The sequence below is a fragment of the Astyanax mexicanus genome, chromosome 11 (assembly GCF_023375975.1).
Source record: "Astyanax mexicanus isolate ESR-SI-001 chromosome 11, AstMex3_surface, whole genome shotgun sequence".
Taxonomy (NCBI): domain Eukaryota; kingdom Metazoa; phylum Chordata; class Actinopteri; order Characiformes; family Acestrorhamphidae; genus Astyanax; species Astyanax mexicanus.
The window spans coordinates 15,136,955-15,157,873 of record NC_064418.1 but is presented as its reverse complement, the minus strand read 5'-3'; the positions used below and the strand labels follow the sequence as shown (position 1 = coordinate 15,157,873).

At 39.1% G+C, this 20,919-nt stretch overlaps 1 protein-coding gene across 2 annotated transcripts in view; it reads left to right on the top strand.

Annotated features, from left to right (window-relative positions):
* rab3gap1 (RAB3 GTPase activating protein subunit 1) overlaps positions 1-20,919 on the top strand; it is a 105,340-nt gene that overhangs the window by 36,374 nt on the left and 48,047 nt on the right. For both annotated transcript variants that reach the window (XM_049484802.1, XM_049484803.1), the window contains exons 12-17: positions 1,051-1,143; positions 1,674-1,843; positions 3,509-3,616; positions 9,144-9,316; positions 11,611-11,665; positions 19,636-19,971. In XM_049484802.1, the coding sequence (XP_049340759.1) occupies positions 1,051-1,143; positions 1,674-1,843; positions 3,509-3,616; positions 9,144-9,316; positions 11,611-11,665; positions 19,636-19,971 (935 nt within the window). The remainder of the gene's footprint in view (positions 1-1,050; positions 1,144-1,673; positions 1,844-3,508; positions 3,617-9,143; positions 9,317-11,610; positions 11,666-19,635; positions 19,972-20,919) is intronic.

The window sequence follows — 20,919 nt, the reverse complement described above, 5'->3', positions numbered from 1 at the left end:
CACCAGAATACTTCAGCATGCTTTGTTAAATGTGGTTTATTTGCTGGTTTGGCAGTGCAAGAGCACAGTTTTCATACCCAGTTTTATTAATAATATTTTTTGTTTAAATTTTTAAGTTTTGCAATCAATTGTTTCCTCAATGTCCAATTTTATTTTTTCTAACCTTGCCCACTTTTTAGAACTTCCCCTTTCACACAACAGCTTCCAGACATTTTTATATATTATCAAAGATGTGGAAAGTATTCACATTTATTACTTGTGTAGAAGTATAGATACTAGTATAAAATACTTCTGTAGAAGTTAAAGTATCAACTCAAGCTTTTAGCTCAAGTATAAAAGCACTGGTTTTAAAAACAACTTACACTTCACAAAAAATGTTTCTAAAAGCCCTAAAGACTAATGTTATATTACTCTAAATGTTAGGGATGTTAAAATTTGGGATACACTACACTATCTGTTTCAGCTGAGTACTGTATATGCCCATTCAAAAGAAATGGATTTTCGTACAATGCAAATATATTACAGAAACTTAGTTTGAGTCTTTGAAAATCCCATTCATTTTTACCATATTCAAACTCAGAGTTCTTAAAAAGTGAATGACTATAGCTATAGAAAGACATCTAGTGCAAGTTGAATAAGACAGGGTTCATACGGTCATGAAATACTGAAAATGGCCATTTTTCAGGCCTGGATAAGTTTTGGACAAATGAAAATACCCAAAAAGTTTTGGAAAAGTCTTGGAAATTTGCTCTGCAAATCTTTGTGTTTCAGTGTATCGATGGAGAAAATCTGTTTTGAGCTAACAAATACATGAGCTCAGAATGTATTCAGTAATTTAGCCCTACACGATGGAGCTTTAAAGCTCTGACACATTTTATCATTGAAGCTTGAGTCAAATCTTGTATTACAAAATCGTAATTGAATGTTAATGTAATTCCTTAATTTTGTTGTTTACTATTACAGCGACCAAATGTTATGAAGCTGAATAGTCTGGTTTTAATGTCTCTGGTATTAATCTAATGCGCTTGATTGACATGCTTTGAACCCCAGGTGACTTCCTCATGGAGTTCTTTAAGCTGTGCAGTAGGAAGGAGTCCACTGAAGAGATTCTGGGGAAGAATTCAGTGGAGGAGGAAGGAAAAGGTCAGTCTGAATCATAACAGAATTACTGCATCGGATTTCAGGACAAAAGATTAGCATAGGAGTTGTTTTCATTAGAAGAGAAACATCTCTAATAGTGTCGCCTTGTAATCCAGTACACCTTATGTATGAAAATAGACCAGAAAATAGACTTTAATTGACAGTTGGGGGCGGGGTTTGGGGGCGGTTCTGATTCCATGTTTTATGTTTTGTGAGAATTCCAATGTTTAGATGTTTTCAATGATCAGCTGGACCATTGGAGCAAGTGGACCAAATTATACACTTATTACACTGCAAAGTTTAAGGGGACAACAATATTCAAAAAATACAAAGCATTGCTGTTAGAATTTAAACAAAGTAATTCAGAACATTTTGGTTTGAAATGGTTATTTTTTTTGTAGCAGTAGTAGATTTCTTAAAATCTCCTGAAATCTGTATTTTGAGTTCTTTTAGGATGTGTTAGAAACACTTATCAGAGATGTTGATATTCTGAATGACGCATTAATGATACTGTATGTAATGACACATTGCAGAAAATACAGATATCACACAAGCACTGTCCAAGCTGACCGAGCCCACATCCGTGCCCATCCCCAAACTGTCCGTCTCCAACATGGTCCACAGCGCCCGCAAACGCATCCGCAGACACCGCCGCCTGGACCAGTCTCCTCTCAACAACGACGTGCTCAACTCCATCCTTCTGGTATGTCTACACACAATCACACTTAAAATTGAAATGCCGGTACACATTTCAGTGTAGTGTGGTTTAGGTTGGGCAGACTACAGCTTTTTTTTTTTTTTTTTTCCTCCCTTTTTTTTGTTAACATCTCATGATGGTTTTGTCGCTTTTACAATTAGAATATTTTAATATGCTGGGTAAAAGTTTAACACCTCATTAAATAATAAAAAAAAAAAAACAGTATGTCGGGCACTGTATATTTGGTAGTAAGATGAATTTTTGTTTGTGTAAAAATTAACATGTTAACATTTCTGTTTAGAAGCATACATTGATGGCACTAGACATAAAGTGTTGGCTAATTGGGTTATCGCTATGTCAACAAAACCTACTTCTAAAATTATATCTTCTGAAAATGTATCTTTATTTGTGTAAATGCAAAATAAAATACACTAGTTTTTATATTTAAAAGCTCTAAATGGTGCTTTTTTACTTTTTTGGAACAAATTCTTTTTTTTTTTTTTAGTTATATATGAACTAAAAAAAGTGTAATTAAAAATTAAAAATCACAATTTAAAGAAAACAAATCACAAACACTCACTCACCCATATGTGTGTATATATATATATATATATATATATATATATATATATATATATATATATATATATATATATATATATATATATATATAGCATTTAAAAAGTCTGAAATTCTGAAGTCTGAAATTCAAAACCTTAAATTTTTTTGTCTTAAAAAAAAATGACAGATTTTTCATCAGAGGTCTTAAATTAAGTTTAGTGAAGTCCTAAATTTGTACTTTTTAAACAAATTCCTGAGGCTAAAACAGTAATTAATTTGATCAACCTTCCATCAGCTGAACTGAAATATGGGTTGGGCCTGCGCTTAGACAGTTGCGCCACTCGGGAGCCTGGAAGGCAAATTGTACTGATTGAAGTCTTTGCATTATCTCATTTTCTTTTATTGCTGCATCTTTGTGAGCACAGTGAGCGACTGCAGCAGAGCAGTAAAGCATGTGTTTTACAGGCGTATTCGCTGCATTACGTTTGGTCGTTGTGTTTCATTCTCTTTTGCTAAACGTATTTCAAAGCAAACAGTTGGAAAGTGGATTTAGCCGGGGCAGAACTATGATGCTGCTGCTCGCAGCTGACACGGCATGTTTTTCTGTAATTAGCCTAAAGAGCCCGATGTTTTATTCATCAGATACAGACTCGGCTCTCATTGGCCCAGAGGCTCAGCAGTGACTTATCGATGAATAAAACATTGGCGTGTTTGGTGTTTGTACATTTACATAGCGACGTTTACAGGCAAAGTCAGCGAGACAAGGACTAGTGCACTCGGGGGAATGGAGGTGTGAGAAAATGAATGTAAGTTTTGCTAATGAGTCTTTTTTTTCTGTTTTTTTTTCTTTCTTTTATGCCAGGGACCAATTAAGAGTTGATTAGTTGGGCGAAACTAATTGCGGCTTGTGTTTGCAAGAGTAGAGGATTAGAATTGTCACAAAGTGGCAGAAACAAGTTCTGGAGAGTATTCCGTGTATGTGTTCCACTGCTTTACTCCCAATAAACGCTTTCTTTTTCATTTGGAATACACTTGAAAGAAATTGTAATGGTGCTTAAGCAAAGATGATACACTTTCTGATTGTGTGTGTGTGTGTGTGTGTGTGTGTAGTATCTCTTCCCAGATGCAGCTCTGGATAAGTCTGACACAAGTGAAGCCAAAGCAACCCAGTCCAACCCAGGGGGAAAGCATGACCAGGACAAAGATACAGAGGATTATGTAAGTTCCACCCTCAAACCTTAAACCTTAAACCTGTTTTTCAAACGTGCCAGTTTTGTGTGAAAATCTGATCCAACCCGAAAGCGGCGATCTCCTTTGCATCTACTGATTCATGGTTCCAACCTAAAGTAGTCTTCGTCTGGATCTACTGAACCCTGACCTGAACCAGAGAACCAAAATTTGATGCAACCAAAAATTTACATTTAATCCAACCAAAAGTGTTGGTCTTTGTCTGAAGCCACTGAACTGTGGTACAAATATGAAAGAACAGTTTGAAAGGATTCCACCAGCTAAAATACTTAACTTACTGGACGTCTTTCATATGAAGAAACTGATTTAAGTCTGTGATCCTTAAGTCAGGAACATTGTTGATGCCATAAAAGAGCCAATATGTTGCTGATATGGTATAACACAAACAAACAAACTGAACCGTGGTCCAAACCAAATAACCAAAATTTGATCCAACCAAAAGTGGTGGTCTTCATCTGGATCTACTCAACCATGGTCCAGACAAAAAAAAAGAACCAAAATTTTATCCAACCGGAATCGGTGGTTTTCATGTGCAGCTACTGAACTGTGGTCCGAACCAAAGAACCAAACTTTGATCCAACCAAAAGTGGCGGTCTTCATCTGGATCTACTGAACCGTGGTTCAAACCAAGAACTAAAATTTGATTCAACTGAAAATGGCAGTCTTCGTCTGGATCTACTGAACCTTGGTCTGAACCGAAGAACCAAATTTTGTTCCAACCAAAAGTGATGGTCTTCATCTGGATCAAATGAACCGTGGTTCGAACCAAGAACTAAAATTTGATTCAACTGAAAATGGCAGTCTTCGTCTGGATCTACTGAACCATGATCTGAACCAGAGAACCAAAATTTGATGCAACCAAAAAAAAAACTCAATTTAATCCAACCGAAAGTGGCGGTCTTTGTCTGCATGTACTCAACCATGGTCTGGACAAAAAAGAAGCAAAAGTTGATCAGACCAAAAGTGTCAGTCTTCATCTAAATCTACTAAACCATGGTCCGAATCAAAGAACCTAAATTTAATGCACCCAAAAAAATAAAAATAAAGTAATGATAATACATTTAAATCAAATAAAAGTGTCGATCTTAATCTGGATCTACTGAACCATGATCCAAACCAAAGAACCAAAATTTGATCCAACCAAAAGTGTCAGTCTTCATCTGGATCTACTCAACCATGGTCCAAAGGAACACATTATTTTTAGGGTGCATGGCAGTGGACAAATAGCTATATTATTAAACGCGAGGTGATGAAACTCAGAGATGTGAGTCCGGACGGGACTAAAATTACTGGAGGACCACAGAGTTCAGTGAAAAACAGTAGGTAATTCAGCCTGTAATTTTCTCAGAGGACATCTGAAAAAAACACGTGTATGGTCGTTCCGGAAAGGAATAAAATCACAGAATCACATAATAGTCGGGGGGCCAAAACTGACATTGTAACTGATGCGGACATCTCAGGGTACAAGCTGACAACCTATATAATATTATTATTTGACCCCTAGGGATGTAATCTAGTCTGGTTGTCAGCTTGGATAATGAGATTTTGTCCATTTTATGACTATATCTTTAAAAGTGGCAAAATCGGAATTTTTTCCTAAGTGTTTCCTCTTCTTCTTAACCCCTGCTGTACTCTTGAACATACTTCCAATATAATCCATCTTATGTGCAAATATAACCTTTGATAAAATTAATAATAAGCATGCCAAAGGAGTATTGCTCCACAGGGGCACTGTTTTGTTATCACATCTGTGCTATGAAGCTTGAAGAAAAAGATTTCATGGAGATCATAGTTTCACTCATTTCTAATTGTCTACAACAACAACAACAACATCTCACTTATTTCCAATTGTCTACAACAATTGGGTGGATTTCATGTGCAGATGATCTTCTCAAAGCTTATTGGTCAGCACCTCTCCGAATCATGAAGGGGAAAGGATGGAATCGTGTAGCCTGTGCACACAAACTTGCCTTTGAAGCCCTTTGGAGAATGCTGTGGCCAACTTTTCTGCAATCTCAGAACACATACGATGTGATGAAATTGAAACTGCTGCAGTATGCTATGAAGAGCTTTTTTAACTTTCACAGTAGCCTGACCAAGAGAACCCCCAAAACATTCTCAGATTGGTACTACAGCAAAGATAAGAAACTTGAAAAATCCAAATGTGTGAAGCCTGACAGGGACATTTTTCGTTGCATAATTGTATCCATGGACAGCGGTAAAGAGGTCAACATTTATGAGCTCCTTCAAAAAGAACTGTGTGCAGTACCTCTCTCTCTTGCCACAGCAGATCTGTTGCTCAGACCAACCAGCAAAGCTGACCTTGCCACCATACTACAAGCTGGTGCAATGGTAACCGACCATACTTCATCTCCTGTGAGCACGTGCACTCTAATTGATGGGATGGCCCTGGTGAGAGCATTAGGAAAACTTCCTGATGCATCAACATTTGGAGAGTACGTTGACATGTTCATGCATAAAGTCAGTGGTCATCTACACGGTGGGATCACAAGAGTTGACCTATTGTTCGATCAATACAAACAAAACTCAATAAAGAATAGAGCTAGAGCAAAACGCAGCATGACACAACTAAAGATTTGGACCATTGTCAGAAGGAATGTGAAGGTACCTGCTGACTGGAATACTTTTATTGACCTGGATGAAAACAAAGCCAACCTGACCCATTTCCTGTCAGAGGAGCTTGAGATTCATCAGTATGGTTGGGAAATTGTGATTAGTGGGGGATTTCCTGACCCTAAAAAAGTGGCATCTACAGCTGACTTTGATGTTTCCCAACTGCAGGCTGTTCATGAGGAAGCAGATACACGCATTCTGCTACATGCAGTTGATGCAAAAGTCAAGGGGATTAGCGGCTCATCGATCAGTGCAGAGACACTGATGTTCTGGTGTTCCTGCTTGCCTATGCGCAACATTTGAGTCCTGAGGTTTGGATGAAGGCAGGAACAGCCAAGAAACCCTGCTTCATTAAAGTGCATGACATCAAATTACCACATAATATCAGTAATGGTTTATTGGCATTTTATGCCATCACCGGATGTGATACAACTAGCCAGTTCACTGGTATAGGAAAGTGTTCGAGCAGTATCCTCATCTTCTTCAAAACTTTGGTGAGGAAGAAATGCCAAATCCAGACACTCCAGGCATGGCAGAACAATTTGTATGCAAATTGTATGACCCAAAATCAAGCAGTGAATCAATCTATGAGGTTCGATGTGCCCTGTTTCGGAAGGTGAAAGCCAATGTGGATACTTTACCTCCAACAAAGGATGCCTTGTCTCTGCACCTCATGAGGGCACACTATCAAACAAAGATTTGGAAACAATCACTAGTGTCTCCTCCACAGCTTCCCTCACCAACTAGTTGTTGGCATATGAAGGATGGTGTGCTGGTACTCTTTTAACCAAAGAACCATTACAGGTAAGTTCTTTGGAGCTGTCAACCTGTGCATGCAAGGAGAGTGGAACGCAGTGCAGCACTAGGCAGTGCTGATGTTGAAGAGGTGGGATGTTTTGCTGTGGGGCATGTGGTTGTGGTTCAGCAGCTTGGTGCAAGAATACTCAGGTAACCACATCACATTATCATATGTATCATATTATGTTCAAAATAATCATTTTCCTGTTCATGTGATGCATCTTTTAACAAAATTAAACCACAAACTCCTCTGTTAAATCCCTGTTCAGGACTTGTGGACATGTGGACATGGCTTGTAGGTGTTTTCTGATGGCAATATTCAATTTCTACTCTATTCGGAGTACAACAAACCAATGTAATTCTACCAGCAGGCTTTGATGGACATTACTATACATCATCTTGCTGCAGAAGGTGTCACTGTGCATCGGTCAACAATACAGCGCACTTTACACAAGGAGAAGCTGTATGGGAGAGTGATGCAAAAGAAGCCATTTCTGCAAGCACGCCACAAACAGAGTCGCCTGAGGTATGCAAAAGCACAGTTCTTTCGCATCACTCTCCCATACAGTTTCTCCTTGTGCAAAGTGCGCTGTATTGTTGACCGATGCGCAGTGACACCATCTGCAGCAAGATGATGCTGCAGCTCTTTGGAGGTGGTCTGTGGATTGTCCTTGACTGTTCTCACCATTCTTCTTCTCTGCCTTTCTGATATTTTTCTTGGCCTGCCACTTCTGGGCTTAACAAGAACTGTCCCTGTGGTCTTCCATTTCCTTACTATGTTCCTCACAGTGGAAACTGACAGGTTAAATCTCTGAGACAACTTTGTATCCTTCCCCTGAACAACTATGTTGAACAATCTTTGTTTTTAGATCATTTGAGAGTTGTTTTGATGAGCCCATGATGCCACTCTTCAGAGGAGATTCAAATAGGAGAACAACTTGCAATTGGCCACCTTAAATACCTTTTCTCATGATTGGATACACCTGGCTATGAAGTTCTAAGCTCAATGAGGTTACCAAACCAATTTTGTGCTTCAGTAAGTCAGTAAAAAGTAGTTAGGAGTATTCAAATCAATAAAATGATAAGGGTGCCCATACTTTTGGTTTAATGCATATTGCACATTTTCTGTTAGTACAATAAACCTCATTTCAATCCTGAAATATTACAGTGTCCATCAGTTGTTAGATGTATCAAACTGAAATGGCTGTTGCAAACACCCAAATATTTAGAACTACAAATTATTAAGATTAATATGGGTGCCCAAACCTTTTCATATGACTGTATATGAATTAAGTCAAATAGGACCAAATTGTATGGGTTTAATTAGAATTCTAAATTTCCGCCTAGTCATTAGATGTTAAAAACCTATGTAATGTTGTCCCATTTCACAATACATGCCTTACACTTGGCACACCTCTTTCCCCCAGATGGGGGTATTGATTTGTAGAGGTTTTTAATTTGTATCTTGTGTTTTCAAGCTGATATTAACTTTATAAAGTGGTACACTTTATGTTCAAGCTCCATTATCTCCCAGAGTGTAATAGGTATGTACATGGTTCATACTTCTACTGACATCCCAGAAGTGTCAGCTTTCATTTAGTACCAAGTTTTTGTCTGTGGTCCTTGCGGTTCCTGAGATAATGACCATTTTCTGTAGTTATGTTGTGTTACACAAAATATTTTTTCCCACATAAAATAGCTCATAAAAGTCATAAAAATATTTTTTCAGCCTGACAACCACTGTAGAATTTTACCTGTGTGTCCCTTCTGACTAAAAAAATAGGTTGTCATCTTGTACCCTGACATGTCCGCAAAAGTCTTAACGGAAGCACTTTTCAGAAATGGCCCCCTGACTATAAAATAGAAAATTACCCCAGGAGCCCCTGAGAAACTAATCCCGTCCAGACAATAGAACAGCAAAATACTGCGATGTTAGTTCTTTCCAAAATTGTTTATTGTTTAAGCCCCGATAAACATCATTAAGAAATCAAATTCTTAAAGGAACAGAATTAGAATGAATAATAGTTTGCACGCCTAAATTTACACCTTTCATTTTTGTCTCCAGAACCTGTTCAACCTCCTGAAGTCCGCCCCCTCTGACAGCCTGACCTACCGACTGGCTCTGTGCATCTGCTTGGTCAACTTCTACCATGGAGGAGTGAGAGCAGTGGCCCACCTCTGGCAGGAGTTTGTGTTGGAGATGCGCTATCGCTGGGAGAACAACTGCCTCATCTATGGGTAAAATAAAATAAAAACAGTAATAAAGGCTTTATTTGTTTCGGTGGACTGGTCAGACTTGGTCACTTCGCATCAGATTGAAGTTAAGTTAAAGATAAGATGTGCGGTATTGATCCACTTGAGGGAAAATTGGATATTTTTCTGCGTAACTGTGCCCAATCGAGAAGCAGCACTCAATGAAGGCATCTGAACCTGTGACCCTCCAGGAGCTGCTTAAAGTGTCTTGATAGTTCGCTAAAGATTTGTTGTTTGAGATCAGATTTGTTATTGCTTTGTCCGTGCTGTGAAACCATGGACCAAATTTTACAGCATGAACATCAGATGTAAGAAGTGACTGGCCAACCAGTGCTGGTGGTGCTATGGTAGTCCTTTGGTTTCCGGAAACATCCTGTGTGTATGATATGGCTGTAATGATAATTTTGTTTGCCAGATATTTGGTGTATACCTTATGTAAATTAGATTACTGGTGTGGTCTGATTAGACCCTGGGTTTTGCCACTGAAGGGAATACAAGTTTTTTGACTGCTGCCCAATAAAAAAAAGGCTCTCAGAGGCTAGTTTTGGGTAGTGTACCTCTTGGTGAGAGATCATTGGTCTGGAACTTGCTGGTGTGCTTCGGATCATGGTCCTGCTGCAGAACCCAAGTACGCCTGATCTTAAGTTCACAAACTAAGATCTTTCCTGCAACTAACAACTAACAATGTTTCCTGCAGTTCTTTAGATGATGTTCTGGGTTCTTTTGGGACCTCCTGGATGAGTCGTCCATGCCCTTTTGGAGTATTTTCAGTAGGCCAGTCACTCCTAGGAAGGTTCACGTCTGTTCCATGTTATCTCAATTTGTGAATAATAAAAGCTCTCGTTGTGGTTTGTTGGAGTTCTAAAGCTTTATAAAATACTTTGTAACCTTTTTCAGACAGATAGATGTCAATGACTTTTTTTTTTTTTTCATCTGTTCTTAAATTTCTTCAGATCAGGGCAAAATGTTTTTTTTTTTTTTTTTTTTTAAGATCTTTTATGCGGCTTCATGTTTTTAGACAGGTTTTAATTAAGTGGAATTGATCTCAGCGTTTCTAAGAAAGTGATTAATTAAGCAATAATACACAAGAGGGAGTGTTATAATGTGTAATATTGCCAATGCTGTGTCAGTATTACGTTATAGCACGAACCTCAAGTGTATTATTGCAATTATACCACAGTTCCATTATCTCTGTTTATTAAAAGATTTTGAGTTAAAAAGGATGAGAAAACATGATCTGTTCGGTTATAACACTCCACAAGTTAAAATAGTTTCATTGCTGCTCTGTTTGTAGCTGCGCTGTTTGATTTGTAAGCGCTGCATCATTGCTAGGTTACCTGTATGTGGCGGAGTAATGCATGGAGAGCTTCGGTTACAGTGCATTACCGGCTGATAATGGCACTCAAAGAACGCCTCTCAGCCAATCACAGGGTCAGAACTAAGGGTCAGGGTCAGAACTGCAGGGTCAGAACTAATTGTGGTATAATTACAGTTAATTAATTTTCACACAGGGCCAGGTTGGTTTGGATTGCTTTTTTCCCTTAATGAATGAAATCTTTATTTAAAAACTTCTTTTTGTATTTTCTTTTCATTTATCTTTGACTGATATTACATTGTGTTTCATAATCTAAAAAAAAATAATTATGACAGACAAAAAACAAAAACTGAGAGGGCCAATACTTGTTCTGACCACTGTACATATGTCATCGACATCGACTTTCTCAGTTAATTTCCCCCATAAATCCCCATCAGCACACCTTCGACAGCCCCAGGTAGAGTTACGCACCAGCCTGCGTTAGCAGTTAGCAGTGCTAACCTTATACTGTGCAGTACCTTGGCGAACGAGGTGATTAATTCCGGTTGTGTTCCAGCAGCATCTGGCTGCAGCTGCGAGGCAGACTTTGCTCAGTGTCTGCGGGGACGAGGCTGTGGATGTCCCGCTCGTTGATAAAGTGGCTGGAGAAACAATACCCATACCGGAGACGCCCATTCCCCTCGGTGCTCCGCCTTGCCATGTCATTGTGTGCAAATGAGCGGCGGCGCTTTTCAGCCCTAGACGGCCTGCGCTCGCCCCTGTCTTTTTTTTTTTTTTTTTTGAATGAGGAAAGCAGAATGTATCAATGGATGTGAGAAATAGTCCTATTGTGTTATTAATCGTATTTGTGTGTGTGTGTGTGTGTGTGTGTGTGTGTGTGTGTATAAGGGTTTATCAGCAGTGTGTCAGTTAATAAGAGATTTTTTTGTTTCTTCTTCTGTTTTTTTTTTTTTTTTTTTTTTAGGTTGGCTGCCGGCTCCCCTGATCTCAGGTGCTGCCTCCTTCACCAAAAACTCCAGGTAAACAAACATTTGTGCAATTCATGGTTAGAGTGGCCCTCCTCTCCCCCATTGCTAAGTATAGTCTGTTAGCCAATGAACATTAGGGCCTTATCTTTCACTCTGCGATGCTCATTGCTATCTTAAACCACAAAAACACTCTATTTGCACGCCTTTCCTTCTGCGTTGTATAAATAGCAATGGTGCTTGTGATTAAGGAAAAAAATTCAAGATGTGTAAAGCTGTCATATAAAGGAAGAGGTGCCTACTTTGAAGAATCTAAAATATAAAACATATTCCTGTTTTTTTTTTTTTTTTTGTTTACTAAATAATACTTTATGTTATGCTTAAAGAGTTTGCTATTAATCTATAATGCATAAATTTAAAAATAATGAAAAAGCAGTGAATTTAAGGTATTTTGAAACTTTTTACTTGCACTTTATATTAGTTTATTGTTTTGTAGTAAAGTAGGGCTGCACAATATTCTAGTGCATCTCAAAAAAAAAATTAATACCATTGAAATGTTACTTTATAATCAGTAATTCAGTTCAAAATATGAAACTCATATGTTATGTTATATGTCATCTATTTTAAGCATTTATTTCTTTTGTTGTTGATGATTATGGCTTAGAACCAATGAAAACCCAAAAATCAGTGTCTCAGAAAATTTGGTACTATTTGCAGTGTGCCAAGTCCTGCTGGAAAATGAAATCCAAAACTCCAAAAAAGTTGTCAGCAGAAGGAAGCATGAAGTGCTGTAAGATTTTCTTTGGATTTGATCCATCCATCTGTCCATCCAATTTATTTTACCCCACTATTGGACACACTGAGTTTATTATTAACAGCAGGACGTAAGGACTTAAGGAGTTCTGGTGAAAATCTTGTCAAAATTCTGGTACCGCTGTGTGGGTAGATACACATTAATATTCATATAATAATAGTAGGGGTGGACGATATGGCCCTAAAATAATATCACAATATTTTCTGATATTTTTGCGATAACGATACTCTTGGCGATATGACAAAACACTTAAAAAAAAAAATATTTCAAAAATACACTACACACTTCAAGAAAATAAAAAAAATACTTTATTATTACGTACAATATAATACTGCACAACCCTAAGTAAGATATTCACGATATTTAAAAAAATTGATGATTTTATCGTGTACGATACGATATGGCACACCCCTAAATAATAGTGTGTCTACTGGTGAAATACGCAATGATAGAGATGTATTACAATTGTACAGGTTAAGTAAATGCGCATGCATCAGGATCAATTTTAATTTGTATTATTTGTATTTGTATTACAGGGCACAGTGAGTGTGGATTTTCCCATGGAAGTGTGTGTGTGTGAAGAATTAGTTGTGTATAAATGTATAAAAAAAAATTTATTTGATATTGCAGAACAACAAATAATTTCAGTATCGGTTTATTTTTTTGCAATATTTTTCAGCTCTATAATGAAGTATTTTGGAAACGTTTTAAATCCCAGCATTCCGTTGTTATTATTGGTGGTTTAAAAGTGTAAGTCTGGTAGCTCCAGTGCAGAACTAAAGACGTGAACTTCAGATGTTTGATTCTTTGCCAGCCGATCGTTTCCAAACTTCTCCTGAAGCCTTTGGATCTTCCTTTGGAACAACTCTGAGACTGTCGAAGTACTTAATGGAAATTTTAATTGCACAGCACCGAGACACTCTGGGCAGTATATCTACCTCATTAAAAGAGGAAGCACCCAAGAACAGTAGCTAAATGGGTCTAAATAGCACATTGCAGCTTGCACATTGCAGCGCTCAATAGATTTACAGCATTACAATGGCTTTAAACTGGGTTTCCTTTTTTCTTTTTTTTTCTGTCTTCCATCATTAGTCACAGACCCCACGTGTTTATTATACCCAAGCCCTTATTTAAGAGCGAGGTCCAGCGCGGCCTCTGATGACCGTTTTACGGCTATTCCAGCAGAATTCGTCTGAGTCAGAGAGACGCGGCAACCGGCTTTGTTATTTACTCACCCACGCCGTACCTGCGGGTGAGAGCGAGAGACGCGGGGAGAGAGAGGAGACTGTAATAAAGCCATCCAGAGGGAAAATAAAGAAAGGAGAGAGAGAGAGAAAAAGAGAGAAAGTGTAATATGTGTCTGGGTAGCTGAAGCAGAGAAAGCCTCTTTATCTGCAATCACCTCAATAAAATGGGGCGTCCAGACGGGACCTGTGGTCATAAAGTGAGTGGCATAAACCAAGCAGCCATTACCCCTCGCTCTCTCGCTCTCTCTCTCTCTCTCTCTCTCTCTCTGTCTCTGTCTCTCTTTCTCTCTCTCTGTCTCTCTCACTTTCACACCCACTCTGTTTCTCATGCTGTCTGTCTTCTTGCTCATCTCCCATCTCTTCATGCATTTATTGAGCCTGATGGTTCCTCATGCATTGAGTCGCTGTATAAGAAAAGCAAGGGGCAGTGATAGAGGTGTGGCTAAAGTAAAATAACTTTCTCTTTCCCTCTGAGCGCTCTCTCTCTTTATATATGTGTATATATATATATCAATCTTAGGTACCACTTTAAAATAAGACTACCTTTATAAAGGGTTTATAAGTGGTTTACAATTAATTTATTTATGGTTACTAATTAGGTTGTAAATGCCTTAAGAATCATTAATAATCAGTTATAACACATACATAGAAAGGGCAACAAGGACCTGTTGTTTATAAATGACTAAAAGAGTTAGTGGTGGAATGATTAAACTTGGGAGTTAAATGGTTAAACTGAAGCAAGTTGAGTTAGATGGAGAAGACAAAGTAAGTTGAGTATCTTACAAGATCTGAAGTTTAACAGTACAACAACAAAAGATGGCTGTGGGTTCACTATTTGGCAAACAACAGGTCATTGTTGCCCTTTCTATGTATGAGTTATAACTGATTATTAATTCTTTTTAAGGCATTTACAACCTAATTAGTAACCATTAATAAACTAATTGTAAACCATTTATAAACCCTTTATAAAGGTAGTCTTATTTTAAAGTGGTACCCAATCTTATATTTAGATTATGGATTATAAGGTAGTCTTATTTTAAAGTGGTACCCAATCTTATATTTAGATTATGGATTATAAGGTAGTCTTATTTTAAAGTGGTACCCAATCTTATATTTAGATTATGGATTATAACGGTAGTCTTATTTTAAAGTGGTACCCAATCTTATATTTAGATTATGGATTATAAGGCGCACCATTAATGAAGGTCTATTTTCTAGTCTATTTTCATACGTAAGGCGCACCAGATTGTAAGGTGCCTTAAGCGACACTAGTAAGGATGCCTACATTGAAGTGAGCAAGAGTGTCGCCATGTTTCACTTCTAATGGGAAAGCTGTGGGAAACAAAACTATAATTCTTTGGGAAAAAAATGTTTATTTAAAAGTCAAACGAGCGCTGGATTTTAATCTAATTTCTCTACAAAAAAAAAACAAAACAAAAAACATTTACTTGGGTGAGGAAAGTGCTTTTGTTTATTTACAGTAAGCTTATGTTTCCAATATTTTGTCTAAGTGTGACTTTTCAGTGAACTTTCGCTAAGGCTGAGTGGGAGGTAAATGACAATAGCGCGAGACTGAGGAACCCTGAGTGTTACGGTAAGACAGGGCGCTATCAGCTAGCGGTTCTTCCCATGTAGGACACGCAGACAACAGTCCAATTTACTCGCCTATGAACGGCAAAGAGCTAGCGCTGCTGTTAGCAGCTAATGCTAATGCTTATAAACTGTACTTCAACTGAGTGGCTTTACTGCTTGTTAATACCTGACTGGTAGAATTCATACATAAAGCGCTCCGTATTATAAGTCGTAATGTTGCCTTTTTGGGAAATTAAAAGATTTTAATGGCACCTTACAGTCTGAAAATATGGTATACAATACCAGTAAAACATCTGAACACACCTTCTCATTCAATATGTTTTTTTTTCTTTCTTTATATTTAATATTGAAGACTTAATATTAAAGCTAAAGAGGAAGTATTTTGTTTTTATAAACAAAAAGTGTTAAACACAAAAGAAAAGGTTTTATACTTTAGATGCTTTAAAGAAGTAGCACATTTTAGCTTTGATGACACATCTGCTATTGGTATTTTAATCTCAGGGTTTTTATGAGGGAGAGTCAGCTGGAATAGTTTTCTCAGCATCTTCAAGGAGTTCCTGGAGGTGCTGAACCAGCTTACCCTAAATCACCAAATCACCATCTAAGTTGGGCTTAGGTCAGGGGATTGTGGAGGACAAACACTTTTTTTTCCCTGTTTACTACGTGATATATTTCATATTTGTACCTTAATTGTTTTGATATAGTTATTATTAATCTGCAATGTAGAAAATAAATGTATTCATTGTGCATTGTGTTAAGCCTACACCACATCTCAAAACCTTCTGGACATGTGGTGCATGCCAACAAACTATTGATTTTGGCGCTGACCCCTGGGCCTCCACACAGATTTGTTGGTCGTTTCCACCAACCAAAACTTCAGTCTTTCCATTACATTAGTACAGTAAAGGTTAATTGCTGTCACATCAGTCCATAACTTTATTTTTATGTTTCTGCACTTTTTGGCAAATTCCATTTTCCATTCCAATTTTTTGTCTTGGTGGAGATGACCAATAAGTCTATGTGGAAATGTACCATGGTCAGTGCCAAGGTCAGTGGGCACATGCCTGTCCAAATCGCTCAGATCCTTAACTGACAGTTCACTTGCTGCCTAATAGATACTACTGTAGATCCCAACTCTTGATTGGTGCCATTGAAACTAGGGTTTGAACAGTATATCGATATTACGATACATTGCATGGTTTCAATCATAGCGTATTTTATCGTTATTGTTTTATCGGCGTCAGATATCAATACATTTTTTGAAGCATAGACGCTCTAAACTTTCTTAGACTCGCCCTACAATTTGACTTACTAAAGTTACTGTTTTATTACTCCACGTGGTGACGCTAACCAAATAAATAGGGTAAAACTGCAGTGAAGAAGATTGGTTGTCAAATTTAGTGAAACTGACACCAATATTTTTTATTTGCTTATTTGTAGGGGTGTGACAAGACACTAATATCACGAGACGACTAACGACACTGGGTTCACGTAGCTTTTTAACTGCCGCGCGGAGCTCACCTACTGCCGCGCGGAGCTCACCTACTGCCGCGCGGAGCTCACCTACTGCCGCGCGGAGCTCACCTACTGCTTTTTCCCCCGCGAGGCAGGTTTAAGCTTGACGAGAAATATCATCACGTTTTAATCTCGCGATATCTCGTGCCATGAGATTTCGTCACACCTCTACTTATTTGTGAATATTTTATCCTCCTTTTGGTGTTAATGTTTTTTTTTATATATTTTGGCTTGTGTTTTTTTTTTTTCTGTGAGCCTCATTTAGAAGGCTTGACCCTTTTTAAAATGAGTGTCACAGCAGTTATTTTAGAGGTGCACGTTTACATGTCTGGTGGGCTGTTATCCTGAGACTGCTGATGTAGCAGAAGGTTGGTTCAGGCATTAAAATTCCAACCGTACTCCACATGTCTCACATGCCTTTCTCCAGAGCTGCCTTTCAGACTACTGTACGCATTTACATACTGCAGCTCCTCAGCTATTCTTATCCTGAAAGCTTCACTCAGTGTCCAGTTTTACAGACGGGTAGTGGCTTTTGGACGTAGCCTACAATGCACTACTCTTGGCTGGCAGACTCTTCACACATGGAAATATATTTACAGGGACAGTCAAGACATGGGCCGGGTATTGTTTTAAAATGTTCAATACCGATATGATACTTTAAATTCAATACCGGTACCCAAACTTTATTTTTTATATTACTTTTTTTAAATACAAAAATTACGTATTTATTTAACAGCTGACATGAGTAATCTCATTCTAATATTGTTATGTTGAGAGGCTTTATCGTTTTAGTTCTTGTTGGAATAAATAATAAGCATTTTTTTTTTTTGCCGCTTTATTAAGAACAAAATCAACAGCATTTTTTTTTAACTGCTTAAACTGCAAATGTTTTCCCTAAGCGTATTGCTGGATACATTTCAGTTTTTAAGGTTTATTTTTAAAAAATAAATTTAATTATATTTATATTAGTGGTGTCTTAAAAGTCACTTAAAAGTCGTAAAAAGTCATGATCCGTTTTTTAATGATTGTAGTTCTCTGTATTTTTGAGAGGGCGACAGTAATTATAGTGTAGTGTGATTTAGACAGCGTGAGTGAGCCGGAGACAGAACGAGTGAGAGAGAGAGGGAGAGACAGAATAAGTGAGCGAGAGACAGAGCGAGTGTGAGGGAGTGACGGAGAGACAGACTGAGTGTGTAAGAGAGACAGTGCAAGTGAGCGAGAGACAGCGAGTGTGAGAGAGAGGGAGAGACAGAGCGAGTGAGCGACAGAGAGTGAGTGAGAGAAGAAAAGACAAAGCAAGAGACAGAGAAAGTGATAAAGGGAGAGACTGCGAGTGAGCTAGTGAGACTGCGAGTAAATGAGAGACAGCGCGAGTAAGAGAGAGACAGCATGAGTGAGCGAGAGAGAGGGAGAGACTGCGAGAATGAGCGAGAGACGGAGCAGGAGAGAGAGAGAGAGAGAGAGAGAGACAGTGCGAATGAGTAATAGACAGAGTCAGAAAGAGAGAGAGAGAGTGAGCTAAAGACAGAGCAAGTGAGCGAGAGAGCAATAAAAAGAGAGGCAGCGTGAGTGAGCAAGAGATAGAGTGAGTGAGCCGAAGACAGAAAGAGTGAATAAGTGAGCGAGGGACAGAGCGAGTGTGAGGGAATGACAGAGAGACAGACTGAGTGTGTTAGAGAGAAGAAGACAGAGCAAGTGAGCAAGAGACGGTGCGAGTGAGAGATGGAGAGACTGTGAGTGAGCGAGCGAGCAACAGTGCGAGTGAGAAAGAGGGGCAGAGACTGAGAGTAAATGAGTTTGTGAGATAAAGTATGAGTGAGCCAGAGACAGAACGAATGAGGGAGAGGGAGAGACAGAGAGAGAGTGTGAGAGAGAGAGGGAGAGACAGTGCAAGTGAGCGAGAGACAGATCGAGTGTGAGAGAGAGGGAAAGACAGCGGGAGTGATGGAGAGACAGAGCGAGTGAGCGACAGAGAGTGAGTGAGAGAAGAAAAGACAAAGCAAGAGACAGAGCAAGTGATAGAGGGAGAGACTGCGAGTGAGGTAGTGACCATGCAAATGAGAGAGAGGGGGAGAGACTGCGAGTAAATGAGAGACAGCGTGAGTAAGAGAGAGACACCATGAGTGAGCGAGAGAGAGGGAGAGACTGCGCGAATGAGCGAGGTACAGAGCCAGAAAGAGAGAGAGAGAGAGAGAGAGAGAGAGAGAGAGAGAGAAAGAGAGAGAGAACACAAATGAATGAGAGACAGTGTGAGTAAGCGAGGGCGAGACTGTGCGAATGAGAGAGGGAGAGACAGTGCGAGTGAGCGAGAGACAGAGCGGGAGAGAGTGAGAGAGAGACGGAGCCAGAAAGAGAGAGAGAGAGAGCACAAATGAATGAGAGACAGTGTGAGTAAGCGAGGGAGAGACTGTGCGAATGAGAGAGTGAGAGACAGTGCAAGTAAGCGAGAGACAGAGTGAGAAAGAGGGAGAGACGGCACAAGTGAATGAGAGGCGGTGTGAGTAAGAGAGAGACAGCATGAGTGAGCGAGGGAAAGACTGTGCGAATGAGAGAGTGAGAGACAGGGCAAGTAAACGAGAGACAGAGTGAGAAAGAGGGAGAGACTGCACAAGTGAATGAGAGACAGTGTGAGGAAGAGAGAGGAGGAGAGACAGCACGATTGAGCAAGAAACATCGTAAGTGAGACAGGGAGAGACAGCCTGGTCCTGTCTTCACTTTCATCAATATAAAATTTTTCGATGACGATGAATATTGCCAATATACTATTAATACTATAGAATATGATTTTATAAAAACATGCTGGATGTTGTTTATCAGCTGTAGTGACACTGTCCGTCTCCTCCTCTCTGATGTAGATGCTGAACTGCTGCATTGAGCACAAGAAGGCTCGGGACGAGAGCCGAAAGGAGGGCGGGCGAGACAAGAAAGAGACGGCCTCCTGTGAGAACGGGCTCCTGGGGCCTGACAGTGGACGAGCGGGGGGTTCTGGAGGGTCTCCGGGGAAGTCGTGGGACTCGTGGAGCGACAGCGAGGATGAGTTCTACGAGTGCCTGAGCGACACAGAGGAAATGAAGGAGGCGCCGGCTGAGGGAGCTAAAGGAGCCAAGTCCAAACCTGATGGTCGCCTTCAGCCCCACGGCAAGCTGACCCTGCTCAACTCGGACGAGCCCCTCTACATCCCTATCACTCAGGTGAGTAAACTTTTATCTAGGAGTAGCTTTTTTAGGTTTTACCCTGTTAGCTTTCAGTCAAAAGTTGGGTACACATTTATTTACAGTAGCTTGCAAAATTATTCAGTATTGCTTACAACCAAAAACTTACAGGGGTTAGACAATGAAACTGAAACACCGGTCATTTTAGTGTGGGAGGTTTCATGGCTAAATTTTAGCAGCCTGGTGGTCAATCTTCATTAACTGCACATTGCACCAGTAAGAGCAGAGTGTGAAGGTATAATTAGCAGGGTAAGAGCACAGTTTTGCTCAAACTATTGCAATGCACACAACATTATGTGTGTAATACCAGAGTTCAAAAGAGGACAAATTGTTGGTGCACGTCTTGCTGGCTCGTCTGTGACCAAGACAGCAAGTCTTTGTGATGTATCAAGAGCCACAGTATCCAGGGTAATGTCAGCATACCACCAAGAAGGACCAACCACATCCAACAGGATTAACTGTGGACGCAAGAGGAAGCTGTCCGAAAGGGATGTCCAGGTGCTTACTCGGATTGTATCCAAAAAAACATAAAACCACAGCTGCTCAAATCACAGCAGAATTCAATGTGCACCTCAACTCTCCTGTTTCCACCAGAACTGTCCGTCAGCACAATAAATTATTGTAGTCTAAAACCAGGTGTTTCAGTTTCATTGTCCAACCCCTGTAAATGTATTGTATTGAGAATTTAAGTGATAGACCAACACAAAGTAGCACATAATAGTGAAGTGAAATAAAAATGGTACATGGTTTTTAAAAGTTGAAATAAAAACATGAAAACTGTTTTCAGCGCCTTTTACTCTGAAACACGTAAATAAAATCCAGTAACATTTTAACAATTGCCATCAGTAGAAAAGATTTAAAGATTTAAATTGATAGTTTAGATCTAGTAATATTTGTATATTTTATCAGATTTTAGAATTAGTGTGA